General features: G+C 44.3%; 1 protein-coding gene across 1 annotated transcript; it reads right to left on the bottom strand.

The window, feature by feature from the left end:
• Nucleotides 1-15,473: 15,473 nt before the first annotated feature.
• On the bottom strand, nucleotides 15,474-23,440 carry LOC109775281 (aminopeptidase M1-A). Its single transcript, XM_020334033.4, has 19 exons — nucleotides 23,037-23,440; nucleotides 21,283-21,428; nucleotides 21,105-21,207; nucleotides 20,346-20,532; nucleotides 20,159-20,252; nucleotides 19,351-19,504; nucleotides 18,914-19,018; nucleotides 18,716-18,832; nucleotides 18,133-18,246; nucleotides 17,655-17,837; nucleotides 17,261-17,540; nucleotides 17,050-17,171; nucleotides 16,868-16,965; nucleotides 16,603-16,780; nucleotides 16,392-16,506; nucleotides 16,231-16,298; nucleotides 16,073-16,150; nucleotides 15,897-15,971; nucleotides 15,474-15,789 (listed from the first exon to the last, which is right to left on the bottom strand). Exons 1-19 carry the CDS (start codon nucleotides 23,268-23,270, stop codon nucleotides 15,607-15,609), a joined length of 2,634 nt encoding a protein of 877 aa, XP_020189622.2. The 5' UTR covers nucleotides 23,271-23,440; the 3' UTR covers nucleotides 15,474-15,606.
• Between the last annotated feature and the right edge of the window lie 1,075 nt (nucleotides 23,441-24,515).

Raw genomic sequence — 24,515 nt, 5'->3', positions numbered from 1 at the left:
CGAGTCATGTTCTATAGCTCGACCTTGAGCTTCATTCAGTTTGAGCTCGCTCGAATTTTAATATAAGTTGAGCTGAGTCAAATCCAACTCGCTCGAAGTCGACTCGTTTGCAGCCAATGTCGCACCAAAATCAAATCAATGGCCAACACGTGCGAACGGTGCGAATGAAGCAGCGCGTGAGGGGGGTAATTGAAATGCTAACGTCAGATTTTTAGGCGTGACAAATCAAACTTTCATGACAATTTATGTGGACGTGAGGATGACAAGTTTATTGGCGAGCATGACAATTTCGCAAAAAGGTAAACTGAGACAGATTTGACATACTTGCCAACTAAACTTGCCACCCTGAAAGTGCTAGTTATCGACTAGGGGGGGAGAATAGGCGATTTTTATGAAAGTCTTCAAAACACGGTGGCTTTGAAGACAAACAGTACAAATGAACCTATTGATATGAAGTGGAAGGTAGACTACACTAGACAAGCCATAGTCAAGTAAGTAATGAAGTGAAAGCACGAAGACTATTAGCATCTAGGTAGTAAGGATCAGGATGGAAGATAGTATGAAGCCAAACAACAACAGTCTTCACACAATGAAGCCAATCAGATCATGCAAGCAGGCAATGACTTCACGAAGACATATTGTAAGTAAAGAGAGGTAAGAGATAGAACCAGTTGCTTGGTGAGGACAAGGATTTGTTGGACCAGTTCCAGATGTTGTGACAACTGTACGTCTGGTTAGGGAGGCTGAGATTCAACTCAGAAGACCGCGTCTTCACCTTATTCCCCTTGAGCTAAGAACACTTAGTCCTCGCCCAATCACTCTGGTAAGTCTTCAAGGTAGACTTCCAAACCTTCACAAACTTTGTTCACTGGCAATCCACAATGACTCTTGGATGCTCAGAACACGACGCCTAACCGGCTGGAGGATTCACAGTCCTCAAGTGTAACAAGTCTTCAGATCACATAGATGGAAAGACTTTAGTGATGCCTAACAATCTTTGGCTCTGGGTGTTTTGGGCTTTGTCCTCGCAAGGATCTCTCTCTCAAATGCTTCGGAGGTGGGTTGCTCTCAAACGACAAAAGCCGTGCACTAACTCTGAGCAGCCACCAATTTATGGTGTAGGGGGTGGGCTATTTATAGCCAGGAGGCAACCCGACCAGATTTGTCCGAAATGACCCTGGGTCACTAAGGAACTGACATGTGTCCAATGGTCAGATTTCAAACACACGTGGCAGCTTGACTTGGGCTACAAGTAAAGCTGACTCATCCAGCTCTGGATAAGATTTGCTCTCATTGTCTTCGCTCGAAGACATAGGATTTGGTTGACCATCACTTCAGTCACTCTGACTTTGTTCACTTGGATCCCACTTAACAGTGTGGTGGTTCCTATGACTCAACAAAGAAGAAAAGGAAACTACGAAACAACTATGTCTTCACACTCCATAGTCTTCACGTGAATGTCTTCTCAAGTCATAATCTTCGTTGTGAATATCTTCACAAACCACCATTGTCTTGAATGTCTTCACACATTTTTAGGGGTCATCTCTGATAGGTAAACCGAATCAATGTGGGACTACTACCTGTGTTATCCTACAATTCTCACAAACACATTAGTCCCTCAACCAAGTTTGTTGTCAATACTCCAAAACCGACTAGGGGTGGCACTAGATGCACTTACAATCTCCCCCTTTTTGGTGATTGATGACAAACAGGTTGAAGTTTTCAACGGGGATAAAAGTATGTGAAAGTGTAAGGATTGAGGCATTGCCTTCATAAGTAGCAAAAGGCTCCCCCTGAAGATGTGAGTATAAGTAGTTTTCTTTTGAATGCAAATGCACATGGCAGGTTTTACTTTGTGGAGATCCTCTTCAACTTATGAAGACAAATCATCATGCATATAAAGATATAACAAAGATAATGACATGCATAATGAAAAATGGGCGTCTGCGGAATCACTTCATGCGGAATTTATCATCGCATCACAGACTGACAGAAAAAGTAGACGACCATCAAGTTTAAGTGTTACAACCCAAAGAACCAAATGTATCAAAAGACGAGAGTTGTAAGCACTTGGCAAAATATAGCAACCACCCATAAGGACCCGCTTGAAGACTATCAACTCATATGCTTCTCCCCCTTTTTCAGTAAGGACCAAAAAGGTTTGAAGACATAGAGCATCTAGTCGTTCCCATCAGGAGTAGATGAAGGTGCAGGGTCGACGCTTGAGTTTGGTGGTGCAGAAGGGCCTGGTGCAGTGTCGAGATGCAGTGCAGCCATGGGTGGTGAAGTGGCGTCGTCTTCTTCGTCGACGACTCTCGCAACAACAGTTGCAGCCGAAGATGAATACTCAGAATCTTCTATTGCTGGAGTGTGGCGCCAGCTTGCATTGCGTGGAGGTCTGGAGTAAAATTTGAAGCCTTCTGTGAAGCCATCTTCGTGAAGATCTTCTTCAGGGCATAGCAGTGTGAGACTCTTCCAAGACCGCCGACAGGCTTCATGAGCTACGAATGAGTTCTTGGTGGCCAAGTTTCTGATGTAATTGACGTCCACCATGATACTCTGCATCTAATGCTTTAGCCAGTCATGGTGTTTATCCTACTTCTGATGTAAGGCAACAAGAAGCTCTCGGTCATTGAGTACACGAGAACGCTTCTGAGGCCTTTGAGCAATTGTACTTTCAGTAGCTTCGGTGTTCGCACGATGAGGCACACGCATATTTCCAGCCAGAGGATAAGCAGTAGTGGCAGCATTGGGAACATGAATTCCTTCTATTGGCTGCATGAAGCTTTGACGATCAACATTATGAAGATATAGGGGTTCTTTGGCAGGCTCAGGATAGATGGCTTCAACTGACAAATCAACCTCAAGCAGAAAAAACAAGATGGTTGTGCGCTGAGGGCTGATAGTCAACAGATGAATGGAGTTTGATCAGGCGCATCACCCATGGAGCATAAAACTTCAAACCAAACAGATCAATCCCAGATGCAGCAAGTTGTCTGATGAAGAAATCCTGGGAATTGAATCTGATGCCATTGACAATATAGAATACCAAAGTCTTCATTGTTCCTTCTAGTTTGGCTTCAGAAGAAAATCCTTTAATTGGCCATAGAGTACGCCTTAGTATATGATACACTGTGCGGGGCAAGTACTCGAGGTCTTTGACAAAGAATTCCTTGGGATAGTCAGCATCTTGAGGCAATGGCTTCATCATGCTGAGCATCTGGCTCATATTCGGCTCAGGCTTCTGGAATATACTCTGCAGTTCATTTTGGTGTAGCTGACAACCAGGCTCATAGAGCTCACCTAGAGTGGGCAGGGAAGACAGCTCGATGATGTCTTGAGCTTTGGCTTCATGATGCACATCCCCTGACATCCACTCAAGGATCCATGTCTTTGGATCCCTGTTGTAGCCACGAATGTGAAGAGTGGCATAGAACTGCAGCAGAAGCTCTTCATTCCAGTGCTCCTTGTCTGTGACAAATGGAAGAAGACCAACCTCCCTAAAACAATCAAGGGCTTCTTCAAGACAGGGCAGCCCAGCAATAGCTTCACAGTCAAGGTGCATGTGTTGAAAGATTCGCCCTTGATTGTATAGAATACAGGAGTAGTAGTTGCACTGCTGATAGCTCCAAAAACGATCAGATGAGATCTTTGGCTTCAGGTAAGGATTCTTGGCACTATCGAAGAAGGTGTTGTGGGCTCTGAAGCTGTTGACGCTGAAAGATCCTGGTGATGTAGCAGCACCTGGAAGCCTTGGCGGCTTGGTTTCGGCTTCTAAACTTGTGGCCTCTGCTCCACATGATAGTCATATTGAGGTCCGGGAGTAGTGGGAGGCACCATGATGGGCCACCGAACTATGACAAGTTCACCACGATTATAGGCATGTTCAATTGTGTAGGGCCTTGGGGCTGGAACAGTGGCGTCAGCATTCACTGTGGCTTCAGGTTGCACATGAGCTTCATGCACAACATTGGCTTCAGGCTCCACATTGTCTTCAACCATGACAACGTCATTGGCTTCAGTGGTGTTGGTTGTGGCAGCCTCAGTGTTTACAACCTCCTTTTTTCAGTGACAGGAGGGTCGGGCACAGTCACATTCTCCTCGAGTATGACTTCATCAGTGGCAGGGGGTGTGACAACTCTTTCTTCTTCAGTCCTTTCTTGTTCTTCCTCGGCTGATGCAGCCGGAATGTCTTCAGCAGCTTTAGCTTCAGACTCGGAGACATTCGCAGTAGGGGTGGCTTCCGGAAACACTTGACGTGCTACTGAGCTTTGTTGTGCTTCCCCTTCTGGAATGCTCGACATGGTGACCTGTGGCCTAGGGCCTTTGCGAAGCCTGCGGAATGCGGGCGACGCCTGTGGTGATGGAGTGGTCTGTACCATGTAGTTGTCGTCGTCAAGCACTGGAGTGGTGACTTGAGGTGGTGGAGTTCCGGGTGTCTCATCGTGAATGGGGGTGTCTTGTTGAGGGCGATCGGCCCACGAGTCATCGTGAGCAATTGGCATCAAAGGACGACCAATGCTGATGAGTTCGATGTTCGTAAGAACAGGCGATGATACCAGTTGGTGCTCGAGTTGAGGAAGGACTTCATCATCTTCAACATTGTCTTCACGACCAATGCCTTCAGCTATGGTGGGGTCAACGGCTGGAACTTCTTCATCTTCAGGAGCCTCTGTGAAAGCAGGCTCGTGGATCACAAGGCGACGTTCTTGGTTGGTAGAGACTGGACGGGCAACAGAAATGGGCTCTACAACAAGGAGCTCTGTGGCAGCAGCACGCTCTTTCTTTGAAGATTTTGTCTCAGCTTCTTCGTTGATGGGGCACCATCAGTAGCATTCTTGTACTTGCGCTTCTTGGCTTCGGCTTTAGCTGCCCTTGTCTTCTTCAGTTCTGAAGCTGCTGAGGGGACCTTAGGCTTCGAGTCAATCATGCTGGCAGGGAAGACAATGCGAGGTGCTTCCTACCTTGATGCTTCAGCTTGGGCCACAGCAGGCTTCTTCTTTTGTTTGGCAGCCATCTTGGGGTCGATGCCAAGACGCCCAAGAGCCTTGTGCTTTTCAGCCTCATTGTGTGCTTGAACACATTTCTCTGCGAAGTATTTCATCCGCTCTCATGAGCCTTTAGCTTCATCACGCTTCTTGTGAAACTCTTCCTTGAGGTCATGCAGCATCTGCTTGAAGATCTGAACATCTGCCATGCTGAGCTTGGCCATGTTCTTCTTGAAGTGAGCCTTCTCATAATCAATTTTGTTTTTCAGCTCAACAATCTTCTGAGCCAAGGCCAACTCATTAGCAATGGCTCCTTGGAAGGTGACGCTGATGTCCACTGGCAGCTGAAGATCATCTATGATGATGCTTTGGTCGTCGAACCACTCATCATTGAAGTTGTTCAATATATCAACGTCAAAGAGGGGCAGATCGTTGAAGATCTCCGCCTCTTGCTTGCTCTTGATCAGTTGCTCAAGGGCATCATCACCAAAATCTTCATCGCTGGACAGATCAATGGTTTCATCCTCGTTCCTCAGAACGGCAGCTGGAGTAAGTTCATGCTCAGAAATCTTCATGAGCTTCTTCTTCTTCTTGGACTTCTCAGTCTTCTTGGAGACACGAGATAAGTCTTCAGATTGCACACTGGGTTCAGGAGGTGCAGTGGCCAATGGCTTCACAACCGAAGCTTTTGGTGCAGCAGAGGGCTTTGAAGCCTTTGTTGGCTTTGGTGGAGCAGGCGCGTCTTCAGAATCTGCGTCATCACCTGATTGCTCCATAGTGGCCCTCTGAGCAGCTATATGGGAGAGGAGGCCATCAAAATTGTTGAAGGGGCCGATGACATTGGGATTGGCATCGCGTGTGCCATCGGCCCTAGGAGCAGATGGACCAGGGTTGAAGTTCAGGCCCAAATCCTTCTTGTTCTTCACGGCAGAATCTTTTGCAAACTGATAGTTGCGCTTGAAAAGATTATCTTCACGACACCATAACATTGATGATGGGTCGGCATTTTCTGGCTTCGGTCCGCGAACCATGCATGGGTAGAAGCCTTGAGCAATGGCTTCGGACTTGGACTTGGGCTGCAGATTTCTGTATAGAATATCTCCCATGGGCGCTTAATAGCATTCTTCTCTGCATATTCAGGAGTTACGAAGTTGTATTTGAACCATTCCTCTACCCAATATCTTCGAATCCATTGGATTCGAGTCTTGCGCTGGCCATTGCTCTCTTCAGGATCTGTCTTGTACATTTCAAATAGATCTGGTGGCAGATCCTTGGCTGTATCCCCACGGTGCTATCTGTCGCCCTTTCTAGCTGATTTCTCTGTGGCCATTATATTCAAACTGAATGGCTTCAAGACAGTGAATGGCTTCCTTCTGCTGGTCAGACAGGAACTGGCTTCAGGGGAGTTGATGTGACACTGTAAGAACTCTGCAAATGAATGCAAACTATGAGAACCAAGGGATTCTCACATGGACATGTACCTGTGACAGCATTAGAGGTGCGAGGGAAGGGGAAGAGGTCATATGCATTCTCAGAAGATTTTGACGATAAATCAGTTTGAAGACATTGACCTCATAGTGCGAAGACATTCACTTATTTGATGAGAGTTAGTTCTAGATTTGTACGAATCCATGAATAAGTACAAGTGAGGAATCTAACTAGTTATGAAGCATAAGTGAATATACTTGGCATGATATGAGATGCAGAACAAGACAGATCCAGATTTGGAAGTTAAGAAACCACTTTTGGTTGAAGTGGATGGATTTGACGGATCAAAAAGGCAGTAAAAAGTAAGTTTTATTTACCGTTGATGAACTGCTAGACGAGGTGGAGAGAGAGAGGCCGAGCAGTTCAATCTCCTGCGCCCTAACTCGGCGGCGGAAGACACCTACGGCGGCGGCGGAGAGGACGAGGTCCGTGGCCGGCGTGAGGGCGGCGTCGAAGAAGTCGCGGCAGCTAAGCGCTTCGTCTCCGGCGTTGTCGCGAGCTAGCGGAGGCGCTAGGGTTTGTGCGAGGTGGCGAGGTGGAAGAAGAGATAATGAACGCGGTGAGTTGTGTATTTATAAGGAAAGGGACAGCACAACATAATTACGCATGTGGCCCTGGCGGTTCACATCTGAAGGACACGTGGCATGCATGCAACTTATTGGAAGTTTTTCCATGTTCCCACGCACACCTGGATTGTCGGGTGGTCATTCCGGCTTCTCCGGTATTCAGGCAATAAGGATATGGCATTAAAAACATATTTAAACTTTTGTCACTTTGTCTTCTGCTGACAAGGATTCAGAGAAGACAATTGACAGGTTTCAATAGAATGCATATGATTTGGATAGATAGAATTTGAGGTAGAAGCACAGAAAGGGTTAGGGTCCGATCACATTCACTTAGATCAAGAAAATGCAAACATGAAGACATAGCTATAAGTGAATGCTGTAGAGGACAGAACACGAATATATGTATATATCAGCATAAGACCAAATCAACATTCTGAAGATAAACATGAAGTCAAATCAATGTTGAAGACAAACCAAATGAGAAGACTTTGCAGTTATGACGCCAATTGAAACACTTCAAACAAGAATTTGGTGGTGGCGTTACCCACCGTATAGGAAGTATTAGACCCAGACACGGCGCACAATTATCGTGGCGCTCCGAAGTCAAATTCCATGTTAATGTATTCACACTTAGAGTGTATGTCCTCATTGCTTGAAGATATACGTTACTTCGTGTGTTGCACATCTAAGTCATCAACATGCATAAGCGTTAGGATGTGTGTCCAATCACGGGACATTTGAGGATTCTAAGATATTTAGCTCACAACGCAACTTGCAAAACCTTTTCTCATCCAAGGGCTTTGTGAAGATATCTGCCAATTGCTCTTCAGTGTTGACGTGAATGATATCAATATCTTCCTTCATAACATGATCCCTGAGAAAGTGATGACGGATCTGAATGTGCTTTGTCTTCGAGTGCTGAACTGGGTTGTTGGCAATCTTGATGGCGCTTTCATTGTCACAGTAAAGTGGCACTTGCTTCAGATGGATGCCATAGTCCTTGAGAGTTTGCTTCATCCATAGAAGCTGAACGCAGCAAGATCCAGCAGCAATGTATTCAGATTCAGCAGTGGAGAGAGACACACAATTCTGCTTCTTTGAAGACCAACAGACAAGAGATCGTCCAAGAAAGTGACATGTGCCTGATGTGGACTTGCGATCAACCTTGTCACCAGCATAATCAGCATCTGAGAATCCAACTAGATCAAACTCTGAGCCCTTTGGATACCATAATCCTAGTGTTGGGGTGTAAGCCAAATATCGAAGAATTCGCTTCACAGCTAAGTGATGCGATTCCTTCGGTGCCGCTTGGAATCGGGTACACATGCAAACACTAAGCATTATATCTGGCCTAGATGCACATAAATAGAGTAAAGAACCAATCATGGAGCGGTATACCTTTTGATCGAACTCTTTACCATTGTCGTCGGGACCCAATTAACCTTTGGTTGGCATTGCCGTCGTGTACCCTTTGCAGTCTTGCATTCCAAACTTCTTCAGGTGATCTTTGAGGTATTTCTCTTGAGATATGAAGATGTTGTTGCTCTGCTGATGGATTTGAAGACCGAGGAAGAATTTCAGCTCACCCATCATGGACATTTGATATTGTTCTTGCATCATGTGCCCAAACTCATCATTGTATCTCTTGTCAGTGCAGCCGAAGATAATGTCATCCACATAGATCTGGCACACAAAGAGTTCACCATCGTATGTCTTCGGTAGAGAGAGGGATCCAAGGAACCAGGTTTGAAGCCTTTGCTCTTCAGGAAGTCTTTGAGTGTGTCATACCAAGCGCGAGGGGCTTATTTGAGGCCATACAGTGCCTTATTGAGCTTGTATACCATATCAGGATGTTTGTGCAACGTAGACTTCTTCTTCAATCTTGCCATTGAGAAAAGCACTCTTCTCATCCATTTGGTACAGGAGGATGTTGTGATGGTTGGCATAGGCTAGCAATATGCGAATGGCTTCAAGCCTAGCCACTGGAGCGAATGTTTCATCTAAGTCAATCCCTTCAACTTGAGTGTATCCTTGAGCAACAAGACGAGCCTTGTTTCTAACAACTTGACCATGCTCATCTTGTTTGTTGCGATAGATCCATTTGGTGCCTATGATATTGTGCTTGCGAGGATCAGGACGCTTAACCAATTCCCACACATTGTTCAGCTCGAACTGTTGAAGCTCTTCTTGCATAGCTTGAATCCATTCAGGTTCCATGAAGGCTTCAGCAACTTTCTTGGGTTCAGATATAGACACAAATGCAAAGTGCCCACAGAAATTTGCTAGCTGTGTTGCTCTTGAACGAGTGAGTGGACCAGGCGCATTGATGCTATCAATTATCTTCTCAATCTGTACTTCATTTGCAACACGCGGATGAACTGGACGAAGATTTTGCCCTTGCCGATCATTGTCTTCATCTTTAGCATTGGCTTCAGGCTGAGCAGTATCTTCAGGTTGACTTGGTGCAGAAATGATAAGTTCCTCTTCAGCATGTGCCTCTGAAGGTATGATTTCTCCAGTACCCATAAGCTTGATCGATTCACTAGGTGGGACTTCATCTAGCACATTTGGCAGGTGCTCTCTTTGCGAGCCGTTAGTCTCATCGAACCGCACATCCACAGTTTCAACCACTTTATAGTGAAAGAGGTTGAAGACTCTGTAAGAGTGCGAGTCCTTTCCGTATCCAAGCATAAAACCTTCATGTGCCTTCGGTGCAAATTTTGAAGTGTGATGTGGATCCTTGATCCAGCACCTAGCACCAAATACTCTAAAGTAGTTGACGTTTGGCTTCTTACCAATTAGAAGCTCATAGGATGTTTTCTTTAGAAACTTGTGAAGATAAACATGGTTGATGACGTGGCATGCAGTATCAATGGCTTCAGGCCAGAACTTCCTTGGAGTCTTGTACTCATCAAGCATCGTCCGTGCCATCTCAATGAGGGTTATGTTCTTGTGCTCCACGATGCCATTCTGCTGAGGTGTGTATGGAGCTGAGAACTCATGAGTGATGCCCAATGTATCAAGATAAGTGTCAGGCTGGTGTTCTTGAACTCTGTGCCGTTGTCACTTATGATGTGCTTGATCTTGATGCCATAGTTCGTCATGGCACGATTGGCGAATCGTCTGAAGACATCCACGTGTTTCTTCTTCGCGAGAGTGTACAAGTTCCTCATGCCAGCATGCCCTAGCCTCCGATGCCAGAGCCAGCACTCTGAAGCTTTTGCTAGAAGACATACGGCCAACTGTGGTCCTACTAAGAAATCTACCATATACAGATCATCTTTCCGATACCCTTCAAAGACTAGAGACTTGTCAGATTCCATAAGAACAAGGCAATGATATTTTCCAAATATCACAATCATGTTCAAGTCACAAAGCATTGAGACAGACATAAGTTGAAACCAAGGGGTTCAACAAGCATCACTTTATCCATGTGTTGATCCTTTGAGATTGCAACTCTACCTAGACCCAATACCTTGCTTTTACCAGTGTCAGCAAATGTGATGTGACTTTTGTGAATATGAGCGTGTTTCTGGTGAAACATGTTTGAAGAAACACGCTCATATTCCCTGCAAAACATTGGCGTTAGGGTGACTCTGGTGAGTCCTCTGTCTGTATGAAGCCTTTGGACCATATGAAGCCTTTGTTCTGGGGTTTGTCTTCTTCCCAGGTGGTGTTCTGATGACCTTCACAGGAAGATTCTCAAGACAACTTTTGGGCACCCAGATCTTCTTCATAGGTGGCCCATTCCTGCAGTTAGTACCAATATACTTGGCAAACACTTCACCATTCTGATTATTAAACACTTTATAGTTTGCATCAAAGGATTCATCAATGATAATCGGGTTAGCACAAGTGAAGCCAGACAGGGTAGACGGATCCACTGAAGGTCCCTTTGCAGCAACCCATGTGGTTTTGGGGTACTGCTCAGGTTTCCAGTACGCACCATCAACATTCATTTTTCTCTCGAACCCAACACCCTCTTTCCTAGGGTTTCGGTTCAGAATTTGCTTTTTGAGGACATCACATCGTGTTTGATGCCCTTTGAGACTTTTGTACATTCCTGTCTCAAGCAATGTCTTCAACCTGGCATTTTCATCAGCAATAGTAGTGGTATCCTCCATAGAGGGGTTAGTTACCACATCAGCAGCTGAAGATATTGCAGCAGTAGCAGCAGTTGAACATTCAGCAATGGAGACAGCGTTATCACGCTCAAGACATTTTAGACATGGTGGTTCAAATCCTTCCTGAGCGGAACTGATCGGTTGAGCGCGAAGTGACTCGTTCTCTTTTTGAAGATCTTCATGAGCCGCTCTCAAGTTCTCAAGTTCTTGCTTCCTTTGAAGATAATCGTAGGAAAGCTTTTCATGAGTTGTTGAGAGTGTTTCATGACGACTTTCAAATTCCTCGTACTTAACATGAAGATTTTTTATGTCTTCAATTAAGGACTGAGATCGGGTCATTTCCGCGTCCAACAGGTCATCGCTTTTGTCTAGCAATTTTTGAATATGTTCCATGGCATTCTGTTGTTCAGTTGCAATTTTAGCAAATGTTTTGTAGCTAGGTTTAGATTCACATTCAGAGTCATCTTCACTTGATGTTTGAAAGTAAGCATCGCGTGAGTTTACCTTGGCACCGCGTGCCATGAAGCAGTAGGTGGGAGCAGAGTCGTCCTTATCATCAGCATCGGCGTTGGTGACGGATCCATTGTCTTCAGAGTTGAAAATGGACTTGGCAACATAGGCTGTAGCCAGAGCCAGGCTGGCCACGCCTGAATCGGACTCCTCCTCAGACTCCACCTTTGCTTCCTCAGAAGCAGACTCCTCCTCTGAATCCATCTCCTTGCCAACAAAAGCACGAGCCTTGCCAGATGAGCTCTTCTTGTGTGATGAAGACCTTGAAGAAGACTTTGAGGATTTCTTCTTCTTGTCATCAGAATCATATTCCTTGCTCTTATTCTTCTTCTTGGTCTCATTGTCCCACTGTGGACACTCAGAGATGTAGTGACCAGGTTTCTTGCACTTGTGGCATGTTCTCTTCTTGTGATCACGTGTGGAAGCTTCATCATTTATAGAGTTGGATCTTGAAGACTTTCCGAAGCCTTTCTTCTTGGTGAACTTCTGGAACTTCTTCACAAGCATAGCAAGTTCCTTTCCAATGTCTTCAGGATCCTCGAAACAGCAGTCAGATTCTTCTTCAGATGAGGAAACAACATTTGCCTTCAAAGCGCGAGTACGGCCATAGTTGGGACCATAGATATCTCTTTTCTCAGATAACTGGAACTCATGTGTGTTGAGCCTCTCAAGTATGTCAGACGGATCGAGAGTCTTGAAGTCAGGGCGTTCTTGAATCATCAATGCCAGGGTATCAAATGAGCTGTCAAGCGATCTCAAGAGTGTCTTGATGATTTCGTGCTTGGTGATCTCTGTGGCGCCGAGTGCGTGAAGCTCATTTGTGATATCAGTGAGGCGATCAAATGTGAGCTGGACATTCTCATTGTCATTTCTCTTGAAGCGGTTGAAGAGGTTGCGAAGAACACTGATCCTTGAGTCTCTCTGGGTTGAGACGCCTTCGTTGACCTTGGAGAGCCAATCCCAGACTAGCTTCGCAGTTTCCAGAGCACTCACACGACCATACTGTCTTTTGGTCAGATGACCACAGATGATGTTCTTGGCAGTCGAATCCAGTTGAATGAACCTCTTGACATCAGCGGGAGTGGCACCTTCACCGGCCTTGGGAACGTCGTTCTTGACGACATACCAGAGGTCGACATCAATGGCTTTAAGATGCATACGCATCTTATTCTTCCAGTATGGGTAATCAGTGCCATCGAAGACAGGGCACGCAGCGGAGACTTTGATAATCCCTGCAGTCGACATAGCTAAAACTCCAGGTGGTCAAACCGAATCACACAGAATAAGGGAGCACCTTGCTCTGATACCAATTGAAAGTGCTAGTTATCGACTAGAGGGGGGATAATAGGCGATTTTTATGAAAGTCTTCAAAACACGGTCGCTTTGAAGACAAACAGTAAAAATGAACCTATTGATATGCAGTGGAAGGTAGACTACACTAGACAAGCCATAGTCAAGTAAGTAATGAAGTGAAAGCACGAAGACTATTAGTAGCTAGGTAGTAAGGGTCAGGATGAAAGATAGTATGAAGCCAAACAACAACAGTCTTCACGCAGTGAAGCCAATCAGATCATGCAAGCAGGCAATGACTTCACGAAGATATAATGTAAGTAAAGAGAGGTAAGAGATAGAACCAGTTGCTTGGTGAGGACAAGGATTTGTTGGACCAGTTCCAGTTGCTGTGACAACTATACGTCTGGTTAGGGAGGCTGAGATTCAACTCAGAAGACCGCGTCTTCACCTTATTCCCCTTGAGCTAAGAACACTTAGTCCTCGCCCAATCACTCTGGTAAGTCCTCAAGGTAGACTTCCAAACCTTCACAGACTTCGTTCACTGGCAATCCACAATGACTCCTGGATGCTCAGAACACGATGCCTAACCGGCTGAAGGATTCACAGTCCTCAAGTGTAACAAGTCTTCAGATCACGCAGACAGAAAGACTTCAGTGATGCCTAACACTCTTTGGCTCTGGGTGTTTTGGGCTTTGTCCTCGCAAGGATCTCTCTCCAAATGCTTCGGAGGTGGGTTGCTCTCAAACGACAAAAGCCGTGCACTAACTCTGAGCAGCCACCAATTTATGGTGTAGGGGTGGGCTATTTATAGCCAGGAGGCAACCTGACCTGATTTGTCCAAAATGACCCTGGGTCACTAAGGAACTGACACGTGTTCAACGGTCAGATTTCAAACACACGCGGCAGCTTGACTTGGGCTATAAGTAAAGTTGACTCATCCAGCTCTGGATAAGATTTGCTCTCATTGTCTTCGCTCGAAGACATAGGATTTGGTTGACCATCATTTTAGTCACTCTGACTTTGTTCACTTGGATCCCACTTAACAGTGCGGTGGTTCATATGACTCAACAAAGAAAAAAAGGAAACTACGAAACAACTACGTCTTCGCACTCCATAGTCTTTACGTGAATGTCTTCTCAAGTCATAATCTTCGTTGTGAATATCTTCACAAACCACCATTGTCTTCAATGTCTTCACACATTTTTAGGGGTGATCTCTGATAGGTAAACCGAATCAATGTGGGACTACTACCTATGTTATCCTGCAATTCTCACAAACACATTAGTCCCTCAACCAAGTTTGTCGTCAATACTCCAACGACTAGAGGTGGCACTAGATGCACTTACACACCCTCGATAAACACAATTTATCATTAAAAAATGTTTGATTTGCCATGCCTAAAGAACTGGCGTTCGTTGGGTATTCGGGTCTCACTCCTAGCAGGAATATAAGTTGGGCACGGGATTTAAGATCATCAATTTTTGGACCGGCTTAGCTAACGAAAGTTATAATCGGGGCATGGCAAATGCGAATGTTTTTATGGTAAATTCTTCAAAACACACGGGGACTCTTCTACCTCTTTTCCTAAAAGATAAATTTTGATTCATCTATTCAATTACGAAACCTTTTACAAAAGCTTCTAAAGCATGTAAGCTCAACCATCTTGATGCCACTGATAGTAATCCATAGCGTCCGCAGAACGTCGGCAACTTCTTATCCTAAACCTGATGCCAGACTTTCTTTGTGTTCTTTATGATCGAGACGAAACGTACGAGCTTCTTCGTCGCATTGATCTTGGCCCTCACTCTAACAAAATCCCAAACATAACCAAAAGGTAGTTTTATTTGTACCTCCAAGATCTCACCCATGGGGCGACACTGGCAACATAGAGCTAGCTTGTTCAAGGCAACTGATCTAGGGTTCTCGAAACCATAATATTCCTTCATGATTACTGCTTGGTGCATGAATAGCCATGGTCACATGTTCATTGCCTTGTTCCAATCAGCCAAGCACCCAAACTAAATCATGAACAAGTTGCCATCGATCTTCCTCCATACTCCTTCGCCAGATTTTAGGCGGACCTCATATCTGAATAGCGGGTTGTAGGGCTAAAACCCCGAGTAGTGTGTACCTTCGCTATCACTAGCTACATCCGGTGGCTAAAGTATTTCCTCCTCCCGAATGAACCTCTCTTGCTCTACTTCATGCAAATTCAGCCAGCCTAGGAGGTCCTTTGCATGCTCCTTCCTAGAATTGCCCATCCTCCACCGATCGCAAACCAAGCCATCAAAACCCCTAGGGGAAGAACTGAGGGAGAGGATCCAGCCAGATTGTCGTAAATCCCCAACGTCCAACATAAATGCATGCTTGGGAAGAATGCATGTTTGGATCTTTTCTATAGTTTCCAGAAAGCCAAACAGCACCAGGAGCCTTCGGAGCAGCATGGGACGTAAACGCATCTGCTAAACCACGGCATCAACATGACAACAATAATCAACATGATATAAATCAAGTATATAACCGCCCTTTTATTACCAAATTATTCTAAAGTACACATCTGGAGTGCTCAGTCAAACCAGCACCACAGGGAGGAGGGCCGAATGTGCTCCGCCTACCTAGGGTTCTAGACTAGCCGTCTCAATGCTTGTGAGCGAGCTCCTTGAGAACATTGCCGAGGTCGGCCTCGCCCTTGGTGCTCATGACCCACTTGGCCTTGATCCTCACCCTCTCGATGCTCTGCTTCACCGTCCTCGCGATGCTCGCCTTGGTCCTGCTCTTGAAGAACTCTTCCGCCTCGTCACCCTTCTCGTCCGTGGCAAGCTGAGACAAATCAACAACGTTTCCTCCGTGTTAGCAGATTCTGAGTTTCAGTCGTGCACATGCATTTGCTTGTATGAGAGTCGCATATAACAGGTTATGACATTTACCGGTGAGACAGTGACGGTGATGAAATAGGTGAGCAGGTGTCCAGTGAAGGTCTCTGCTATGTAGTCCCAGTTTTCCTGAACCACCGACAAGGCATTTAGTCAGTACAGAAGAACAAAAGAGAGCAACAAGGCTAATCATATAACCAGGGAGATGCAAAAATAGCAATTATGAATACCTTCAACCATGTCCATGCCACCTCATGCGCTGCTGCAGTCACTCCGCGGAGCACAAATATACAATCCTGATTCCTTACCTATGGATGCAATATATCGTGAGTTAAGCTGGCTCAAAGTAAACTGTATCATCGAAAACGTTCTATCACTTTCTTGTTACCTCAGACGATAGCAGGAAATTCAGCGCTTCACGAACAACGTCAGGGTCAGGGGACGATGCCAAAGAACCTTCAAAGAAGAGGATCATAAATTTTAGTGAGATTCCACAAATATCATTGTAACTTGCACATATGATTCAACAAAAGGGAAATACTAGCTTACCTAGCACACGGACTTTTTCCTGGCTCAGATCAGTTTCCCTGTAAATCTTCAGGAGAGATTCATACCCACTCTTGTTTGACTTGTTCACTGTCTGCATCAGAGCAACATATGCAGCCTGTACAATACAGTAAGATGGTTAAGAAGTGGACTCTACATAGTTTGCAAGGTTATATAGCTATATGCTTAATTTAAGTTCTGTCACAGTGCTAACCTTTCGGACATCTGGTGGGAGGAGTGGCGTCTCTCTGTCTTCCAGAAAGACATTAAATCGACGGACAGCCTCATCTATGGTAGACTGATGGCCTAGTTCCGCAAGAGCAGATAAGAGGGTACCTCTTAACAGTGCATTCAGGTGACCCTCCCCACTCTTGGCATCCCAGCCAACTCTCCTGCAAAGGACGGATTTTTGGAAGGTTAGTAGAGACTACACGATAAACTATCCTTCCACTACAGAATGATAAAAGCAGATAACTTACTGTGCGAATGGCTCAAGGAAGTCAATTAGGAACTTCTTCATATTAACCAACTCCTCGGGTGCAGCAACAGCCATCATCTCATATATGCTCAGGCTTGTCTAAAAGGGCAAGAACAAAAACGCTTTAGAACAAAAATCAAGTTTAGGAACAACAAAAAGTAATTAGAATAGGAAGAGTAGTACGTTGATGGCATGTGCAAGCACAGTATACTCAGTCTCATTCTTGTACGCAGCAATCAAATGCAGCAACGTGACCAGCTTCTGTTTACCAGCCATACAGAGGGCATAGGTGTCATCAAGTACACCTGTATTGATCAGACAGTAATAATAATGTGAGAATAGTTGAAACAGGGAAAGACTTACACAGTTGTAAGAAGCCATGCAAGAGTTTTACCATATCTGTCTGCTGCACTCAGTATGTTGGTCTCAACTGCATGCCTAAGTCGGGATGCAAGTTCCTCGTCATAACTCACTCTATAGAAACCAGTCTGGTCGACATTAAGTTTAATCCAGAAATCATCTTTCTTTTGGCATTCTACGAGACCTGACAAATTGAAATCGTCCTGTTTTCCACGGAAAAGGAACTTTTGCTGAACTGAGTATGAACAGCAGCATAGTGTGATGGGAACCACCCATTGCCCAACTCCTTCAGACCCACTTGACAGGAACTGTGTCTGCAAAGAGACAAGACCAAAGGATGTTCAGAAAGCCACAAGCCAGAACAAAATTTGATAATAATGATAAAACATGTAAAGTTGAAAAGGATTTTGCAGATGTCTGTGGCCAACCTGCTCCAGCTCTAGCTTTCCATCCTTGAGTTTTACACTGACAACAGGATAACCTTGCTGCTTTGTCCATGAGTGCATTAATGTTTTCACTGGCTCACCAGACCCCTCTTCGAGGGCAGCCCACAAGTCCTCTGTCTTGGCATTTGAATATGCAAACCTTTTGATATATGCAGCCAGTGATTTCTAGCAAAACGAAGAACAGTTCAGTAAACTTCTTGTTTCCACTCAAAAGCTATTTTAATTTTCAATTGACAGGTTCCCACAAATGTGGATCTAATGTGCAAGTTTAAGTTCCAATCAATAGTCTTTATATAACTACAGCTAAGATTGCGTATAGGTCACCCAACTGTCCAAATACATTAAGAAAATAACAGAGTATGTCCTTCTGAGCTGGGGTGTAGCATCTCAAAAGAAATCATACGGCCAGGGTCACATGATCTGTTAAACTTGCAAACTGGGAAAAATAAGCAGAACAAACCTGGAAGATCTCAGCCCCAAGGTAGCTTTGCAACATTCGGATAACAGCAGCTCCTTTCCTATAGCTTATAGCATCGAATATCTCATCTATTTCATCAACATGATTTACATCAACCTGAAAATAATAGATAATAAGCCACATAACACATCAACTAGTAAGATAGGTTATAATGTACACAGTTGGCATAGTGTGAAGGCATGAATGGAAAGTTTAAAGTCTCCGCTAGTGCATTTAGGAGAATGTGATTTTTCTAAACCCCCCATCTTTCAGTGTGACAGGACCAAATTTCCCTCTAGAATATTACTGGAAATGTGAGAAGCAGTTGACCTTTTCCCTTTTCCCCCATTTTTTGTACGGTCATAGCAGGAGACTTGACTGGTAAGAAATATGCTACATGCACATAAAAGATCTTGAAAGCTTCTCAAGCATATGGCAATCCAAATTCTCATGGCATTTTCCATTTTTCTCAGGTAAACATGACATTTTAAAATATGAAACTGACATATCTCCCCTGTCCAACATGAGTGCAGATCCCTAAACAAGTCATATCATAGCACGCTGACAGTGACGACATAATTGTTACCTCAATTGGATGTGACCCTGCAAGAGCATCCAACCTGAAACCTGTTGTAGATTCCTCTAGAAACTGAATCCAAACATTCCATTCTGGAAAGAAACGATCTGCAGCTAAGTAGGATACCTGCCATGACAGTAACATTAAATGAGCAACAACATGAAATAATTGTAAGTTCTTGATATTTTGGTGTTTTCAGTTTCTTACCCATGTTGCAAAACCTTCGTTCAGCCATAGGTGTGTCCACCATTCCATAGTCACAAGATTTCCAAACCACTGGTGAGCTAATTCATGTGCGACAACAACTGCAACCTGGACAGATAAGAAGGAATTGACTAATTAGTTTTTAAAGGATGGTGTCAATGGCACATGGCCGGCAAACACCATATGCACACTTACTCAACAAAATGACTTGTAGCATCTCAGTGCTTATGTTTGTTATTAATTGCCAGGCGAGAGAAACTTTTGATTTTGTTATGAGATTCAGCATTGTGCACTGATACAACTAAATATATTTTCATGTGTCTTTGTAAAAGACCTAATGACGATCGAGAACCACATTCCCAACTTAGTACGAATGGTTGAAACAATAAAACCCCATAGAATGATCCCATGGGTCTCAGAGTGAGACCCATAGTACCTACCCTTTGCTTATTAGCAGCTGCAGAGTGTCGCTCATCAAATAGCAAAGCTGTTTCACGGTATGTAACTAAGCCATAGTTCTCCATTGCTCCAGAAGCAAAATCAGGAATGGCAATCATGTCCATTTTTGGGAGAGGATATGGCACAGCAAAGTACCTACAATTACAAATGAGCCATCATTAGCTGAACCCATGAATACAGTTTTAGGTGACAGATACTCAAATAAATACAATCACTTGAAAAGGTTTCCAGAAGGGGTACAAATTTAATAAATCATCATAGCATAAAAATCATTTTACAAATTGGAAAGACTTAGGCCCTGTTCTTTCACGGCTTAAAGCATAAGCCGTCCCCTCCCCAGCTTATGTTAGAAGCCACCCCCCATATTCGTTGGGGCTTCTAAAATAAGCTGGGGAGTGGGCAGCTTATTTGAACTCGCCAAAAGAACTGGGCCTTAGTAATCATCACATCATCAAATGAGCTTGTAAAGCAATATTTGGTAAAGTTGTATTGCATATAGATGGGAAAATATACGGTTCCTAATCAAGTGCATATACACAAACGCCTCAAACCAAAACATATAGATCAACCTATGGAACTAATGTTTCAGAATACAGAGGTGCATCGGTTTGACTAGCTATGTGCAATGGTAGTATTATTTACATCAGAATGATTTGGTAATTATTAGAGTACCATAACTTCCTAAACAACACTATGGGTTTAAGAAATGCAGCATCTAGAGATAACTACAACAAGAGCTCAAGACGACATTGTTAATCAATATACTAAGGCACGAGATCAGAAAATTACTCCTTGAAGAGGATCAGTGTCTTCACAGCAACCTCTAGTGCAAACTTCCCCTGGGCACTCTTACCAACCTGTGTGTAAACACGAACACTAGTACCTGCAAAGGGGAAATGAGGCCAGCATGAACCGCCAAGAGGTGAAAGCGAAAGAGAGACCTGTGGTAAGTAATGTGGCAGAGGAGCTACAGTACCATCCGCGGTGAAAGCTTCTACATAATCGAACATGCCGACAATAACGGCCACTAGATATGTTGACATTATCGGTGATTCTTGAAAGTAGACAGTTTTGGTAGGACCATTGACCTTCTCTTCAACAACTGGCATATTTGACAAAGCAACGGTCTCACACGGAACTTCAAGAGTAATTTTGAATACAGCCTGCATGGGTAAAAGGAACAGTTAAACCCAAAAGTATGTAATAAGTCTGCTTAATATTTATCCTTCTGTTCAAAAGATGCACCACAATTTAGCCTTCATTGAAAAAACAAAAAACATAAATTGCACGTGCTTATACTGCTCCCGATGAATATAATCAGGCATATTATGATGACTCCAAAGCAACTTGAAGTAAGCATTGGTATAAGTTAAAATCAAACGATACTGCTCCCGATGAATATAATCAGGCATCATGGAAGCATATTCCATAGGGTTGAAGGATACATCCAACCTGTGAGGCCAAATTGTTTGGTTCAAATCGAGAGCTCGAGTAACAAAAGATTGAAAACGCAGAATTTACTAATCCAACAAAGTGAAATATTAACCAGTTAACAGCCAAATTGTACAGAATGGATAACATCACACAAAATTCATGGACTTCATTGAAGCCAACTATAAGGAATAGCAATCCACATAAACACTATACGTCACGCATTTCTTCCCTTCCCCGGCACAACGGAAGTAATAGCAAACAATCAGCCAAAAACAGAAAGTAAAGAAGCAAAGCCGTAAACCTTGAAAGACGGTTCATCCCAGCATGGGAAGCAGCGCCTTGCATCAGCAGGTTCAAACTGGGTTACAGCCATGTTCTTCTTCTCCCCATTGAGCTCATACACACTAACAATCAAAAGGGAAAAGATTATATTGTGAATATCTTTATAAATATAAACCTTTGAGATATCAAATGATTACCTTATGTAAAAACCCTTCATCTTATCATTCAAAGTTCCTTGGAATGCAATTACCAAAGTTCCCTCCCCAAGAGGAAGCACTTCATTGAAGCGAATAATCAAGATCTCATCCTCCAGTGCACTGGTAACCTCCACAGGAAGTAACACCTGATACAAAAGATAGCATGATTCATGATCAAATATAGAATGAAGTGCCAGGCAGCCTGACATCTCAAGCAGGTGTAGTCTGCTCAACTGCACAGGTCCCCCAAAAGTTAGGGGCCCCCAACTCAGCACTCTATTAGTACTAGTATAAATCATGAAGTTACGCTTCAGATTACCAAAGCATTTAATTGCCCATGTCCGTGAATGTCACCGTCAAGCCACCCATTTCACTTCTCACAATTCCAACTCTCTTCTCCATCTCGGTTTCCCCTTTGCTGTCGGACAAAGCTAATCAAAGCATAGCTACTAGCCTACTGATTTGTCTCCCCCGAACTAGTTTGTGGTTCCCAAGAAAAATCCTGTCAATGGCAATCAATCAACCTATTCTACTTTTACCTATTTCTAACATATTTATTTGTGAGCTGAAGCACGTGATTTTATTTCCTTATTTTGTTCTTCTGATCTGAAGCGCGGACCTGGTGCAGTGGCAGAGTCCTTCCACTTGTGGCCTGGAGGTCATGGGTTCAAACCAGCCTCAGCACTGGGTTCGTTCTTTTTGTTCTTCTGATATGCGGCAAATGCTAGAAATAGAAGGATTTACATGCTAGCTAGGGAGCAAACATAATAATGATTTATACTGAGGGATAAAAATCCCATCTTGGTCCAAAATATCTAGAAATACTCACATTAGTCCAGAAAAAAAAGGATATATGACAACGCTTGTTTGTGCGCGACATGATTATAGAAGTCCAGATTGGTCTTATAAAAAAGGATTTAATCTAGACAATTCAGTCAGATGGAAGCGGACTATAGCGGTGCAGATTACTTCTGGAGAAAAAGACTCTTCAGATTATAACAATGTAGATTATTCGTAAGAAAAAATCTAGACTGCTTATTTTGATGAGAGCGGGTTATAATAGTGTAGGATAGCACTTGGTACTAAATGTTTTGTAAATCACCTTTTGGCAGAAACTAATCTTGCTGCGGAAACTATGAAGACTATGCAAATTTTTATGATTAAATTTACGTCAGTACGAGGTCTAACTCCAGATTGTGCAGACTGATTTAGTACTTACGGCGTATGGCCCTGGTGACAGGAAAATGTTTGAAACAGTCCTTTACTGTGAAAAAAAAACAGTGCATTCTATTCTAACACAGATCATTCGCCTAATATGTAAACAATATAATGACTATTATTGTTGAGCTTTGCCTAAGATGTAAGCAGCACATATCTCTTACTTTCTCCAAATCTACACCTCATAAATGAAATACCACGATCTCAATGTTCCATAGAGACAATACATCCAATTAGAGTCAGTTGCAACTCGTAGGCAAAGAACCTATGAGGCCTATAGTAAGCAGTGCACATCCAACTGTTGAGCTTTTAAGCAGCGCGAAATCGATCTCACTCACTTCACTGCCAAGGCAAATGCTAAAACGTCAACTTCCAAGGGCGAAACCTAGACAAAAACCTAGCCGCTGGTCGTAACCCCGTTGCAAAACCCCACCCGACCAATCGCCAAGGCCCAGCTTCCCACATCCCAAACCTCACACGAATAGATCAAACCGAGGAACCAGTGAGAATCGCCACGCGAGCAGCTAGGTAGGTACCTGGCCGGAGCCCTTGGGCGCGAAGTGCACGTCCCCGGGGGACACGTCCAGGTCGGCGGCGTTGACCACGAGGAAGCGCGTGGGCGCGGCAACGTCGACGGAGACGGACACCGAGCCCGCGAAGGTGCAGGCAGCGAGGTCCGGCGTGAGGCGCAGATCGTACCGCCGCGGCGCCGCGAAGCCCGGCAGCCGCGCCTGCCCCCTGAAGTGCTCCGCGCTCTGCTCCGCCGCCATGGTCACCGCGGGCGTCGGTGGAGTGTGAGGGAAGGAGAGATTTGGAAGCGTCGGACGCTCGGAGGAGGCGCTTGGGTTTGGCGATGAGTTTAACCAAAAGCGCTTTGCTTTGCGTTTTTTCGGGCTTGGCGAGATGTTATAGTGGGGCAGGGCGGTCTTCCGGAGTTTGATGGATGCACGGCACGGCGCAACCTACAGCCGCACAAGACCAGTTTTTGCCTTGTGGTGGAGATTAGGGCATAACTACGTGATGGAAAAGAAAAAAACCGTGCCAGCAAATCAGTTTTTTCGTTTCTTTTTTCAGGTGAAAACTCTTGCATACTCAGTCACAATGTCATTAAAAAAATGCACTGGAGGTCGTGCGAATGGCTAAGGCCTTGTACAATGAGAGGTGCTTAAAAGAGGTGCTTAGAGAAATAAACCAGACTTTCCTTAAGCACTGGTGCTTATTTGTACAGGGTAGACGCTTAACTAAGCGTCTCTTCTGTAGAAATAGGCACCGGTGCTTCAGAAAAACTCGGTTTATTTTTCTAAGCATCTCTCTAAGCACCTTTCATTGTACAAGGCCTAACTACACCTAAGTTTCTTGGCGGGATGGGATTTCGTGATATGGCCTTATTCAATCAGGCCATGCTTGGTTGACAAGGTTGGCGTATTCTTACCTCACCGGATTCCCTCTGCGCCCGGGTTCTCAAGGGCAGATGGTTCTCAAGGGCAGATATTTCCCTCATGGCGATTTCTGGCATGCTGTTGCACCTAGATCGGCTTCTTACACATGGCACAGTATTTTATTTGGTCGTGAGCTACTGAAGCAAGGGGTACAATGAGGCATTGGCAATGGAGCGGCTGTTCGTATTAATGGTGATCATTGGATACCGTCCACGCCACCTGATTTACTTCAAACGATGTCTCTGATACCGTCTACGGCTACAGTCAAGTGTCTTCTGGATGAGGACCAAGGTACCTGGTGTGAGGATACGGTTCGAGCGTTTTTCAATGAGAATATTGCCAATGAGATTATGTTGCTTCCTGTTGGTCGACATGGTGATGATGATTATGTCAGATGGCCTCACACGAGATTTGGAGAATACTCTGTACGATCAGCGTATAATTTGGCTCGAACAGCTCGTTTCCAACGAGTTCATAGTGCGCCTGGACATGGAATGGCATCGGGTGGTATGACTATTATGAAAAGTTGGAAATCTATTTGGTCTATCAAGGCTCCAAATAAGATGAAGGTGGTCC

The sequence above is a fragment of the Aegilops tauschii genome, chromosome 6 (assembly GCF_002575655.3).
Source record: "Aegilops tauschii subsp. strangulata cultivar AL8/78 chromosome 6, Aet v6.0, whole genome shotgun sequence".
Lineage (NCBI taxonomy): Eukaryota > Viridiplantae > Streptophyta > Magnoliopsida > Poales > Poaceae > Aegilops > Aegilops tauschii.
This window is presented reverse-complemented; position numbering and strand designations above follow the sequence as displayed.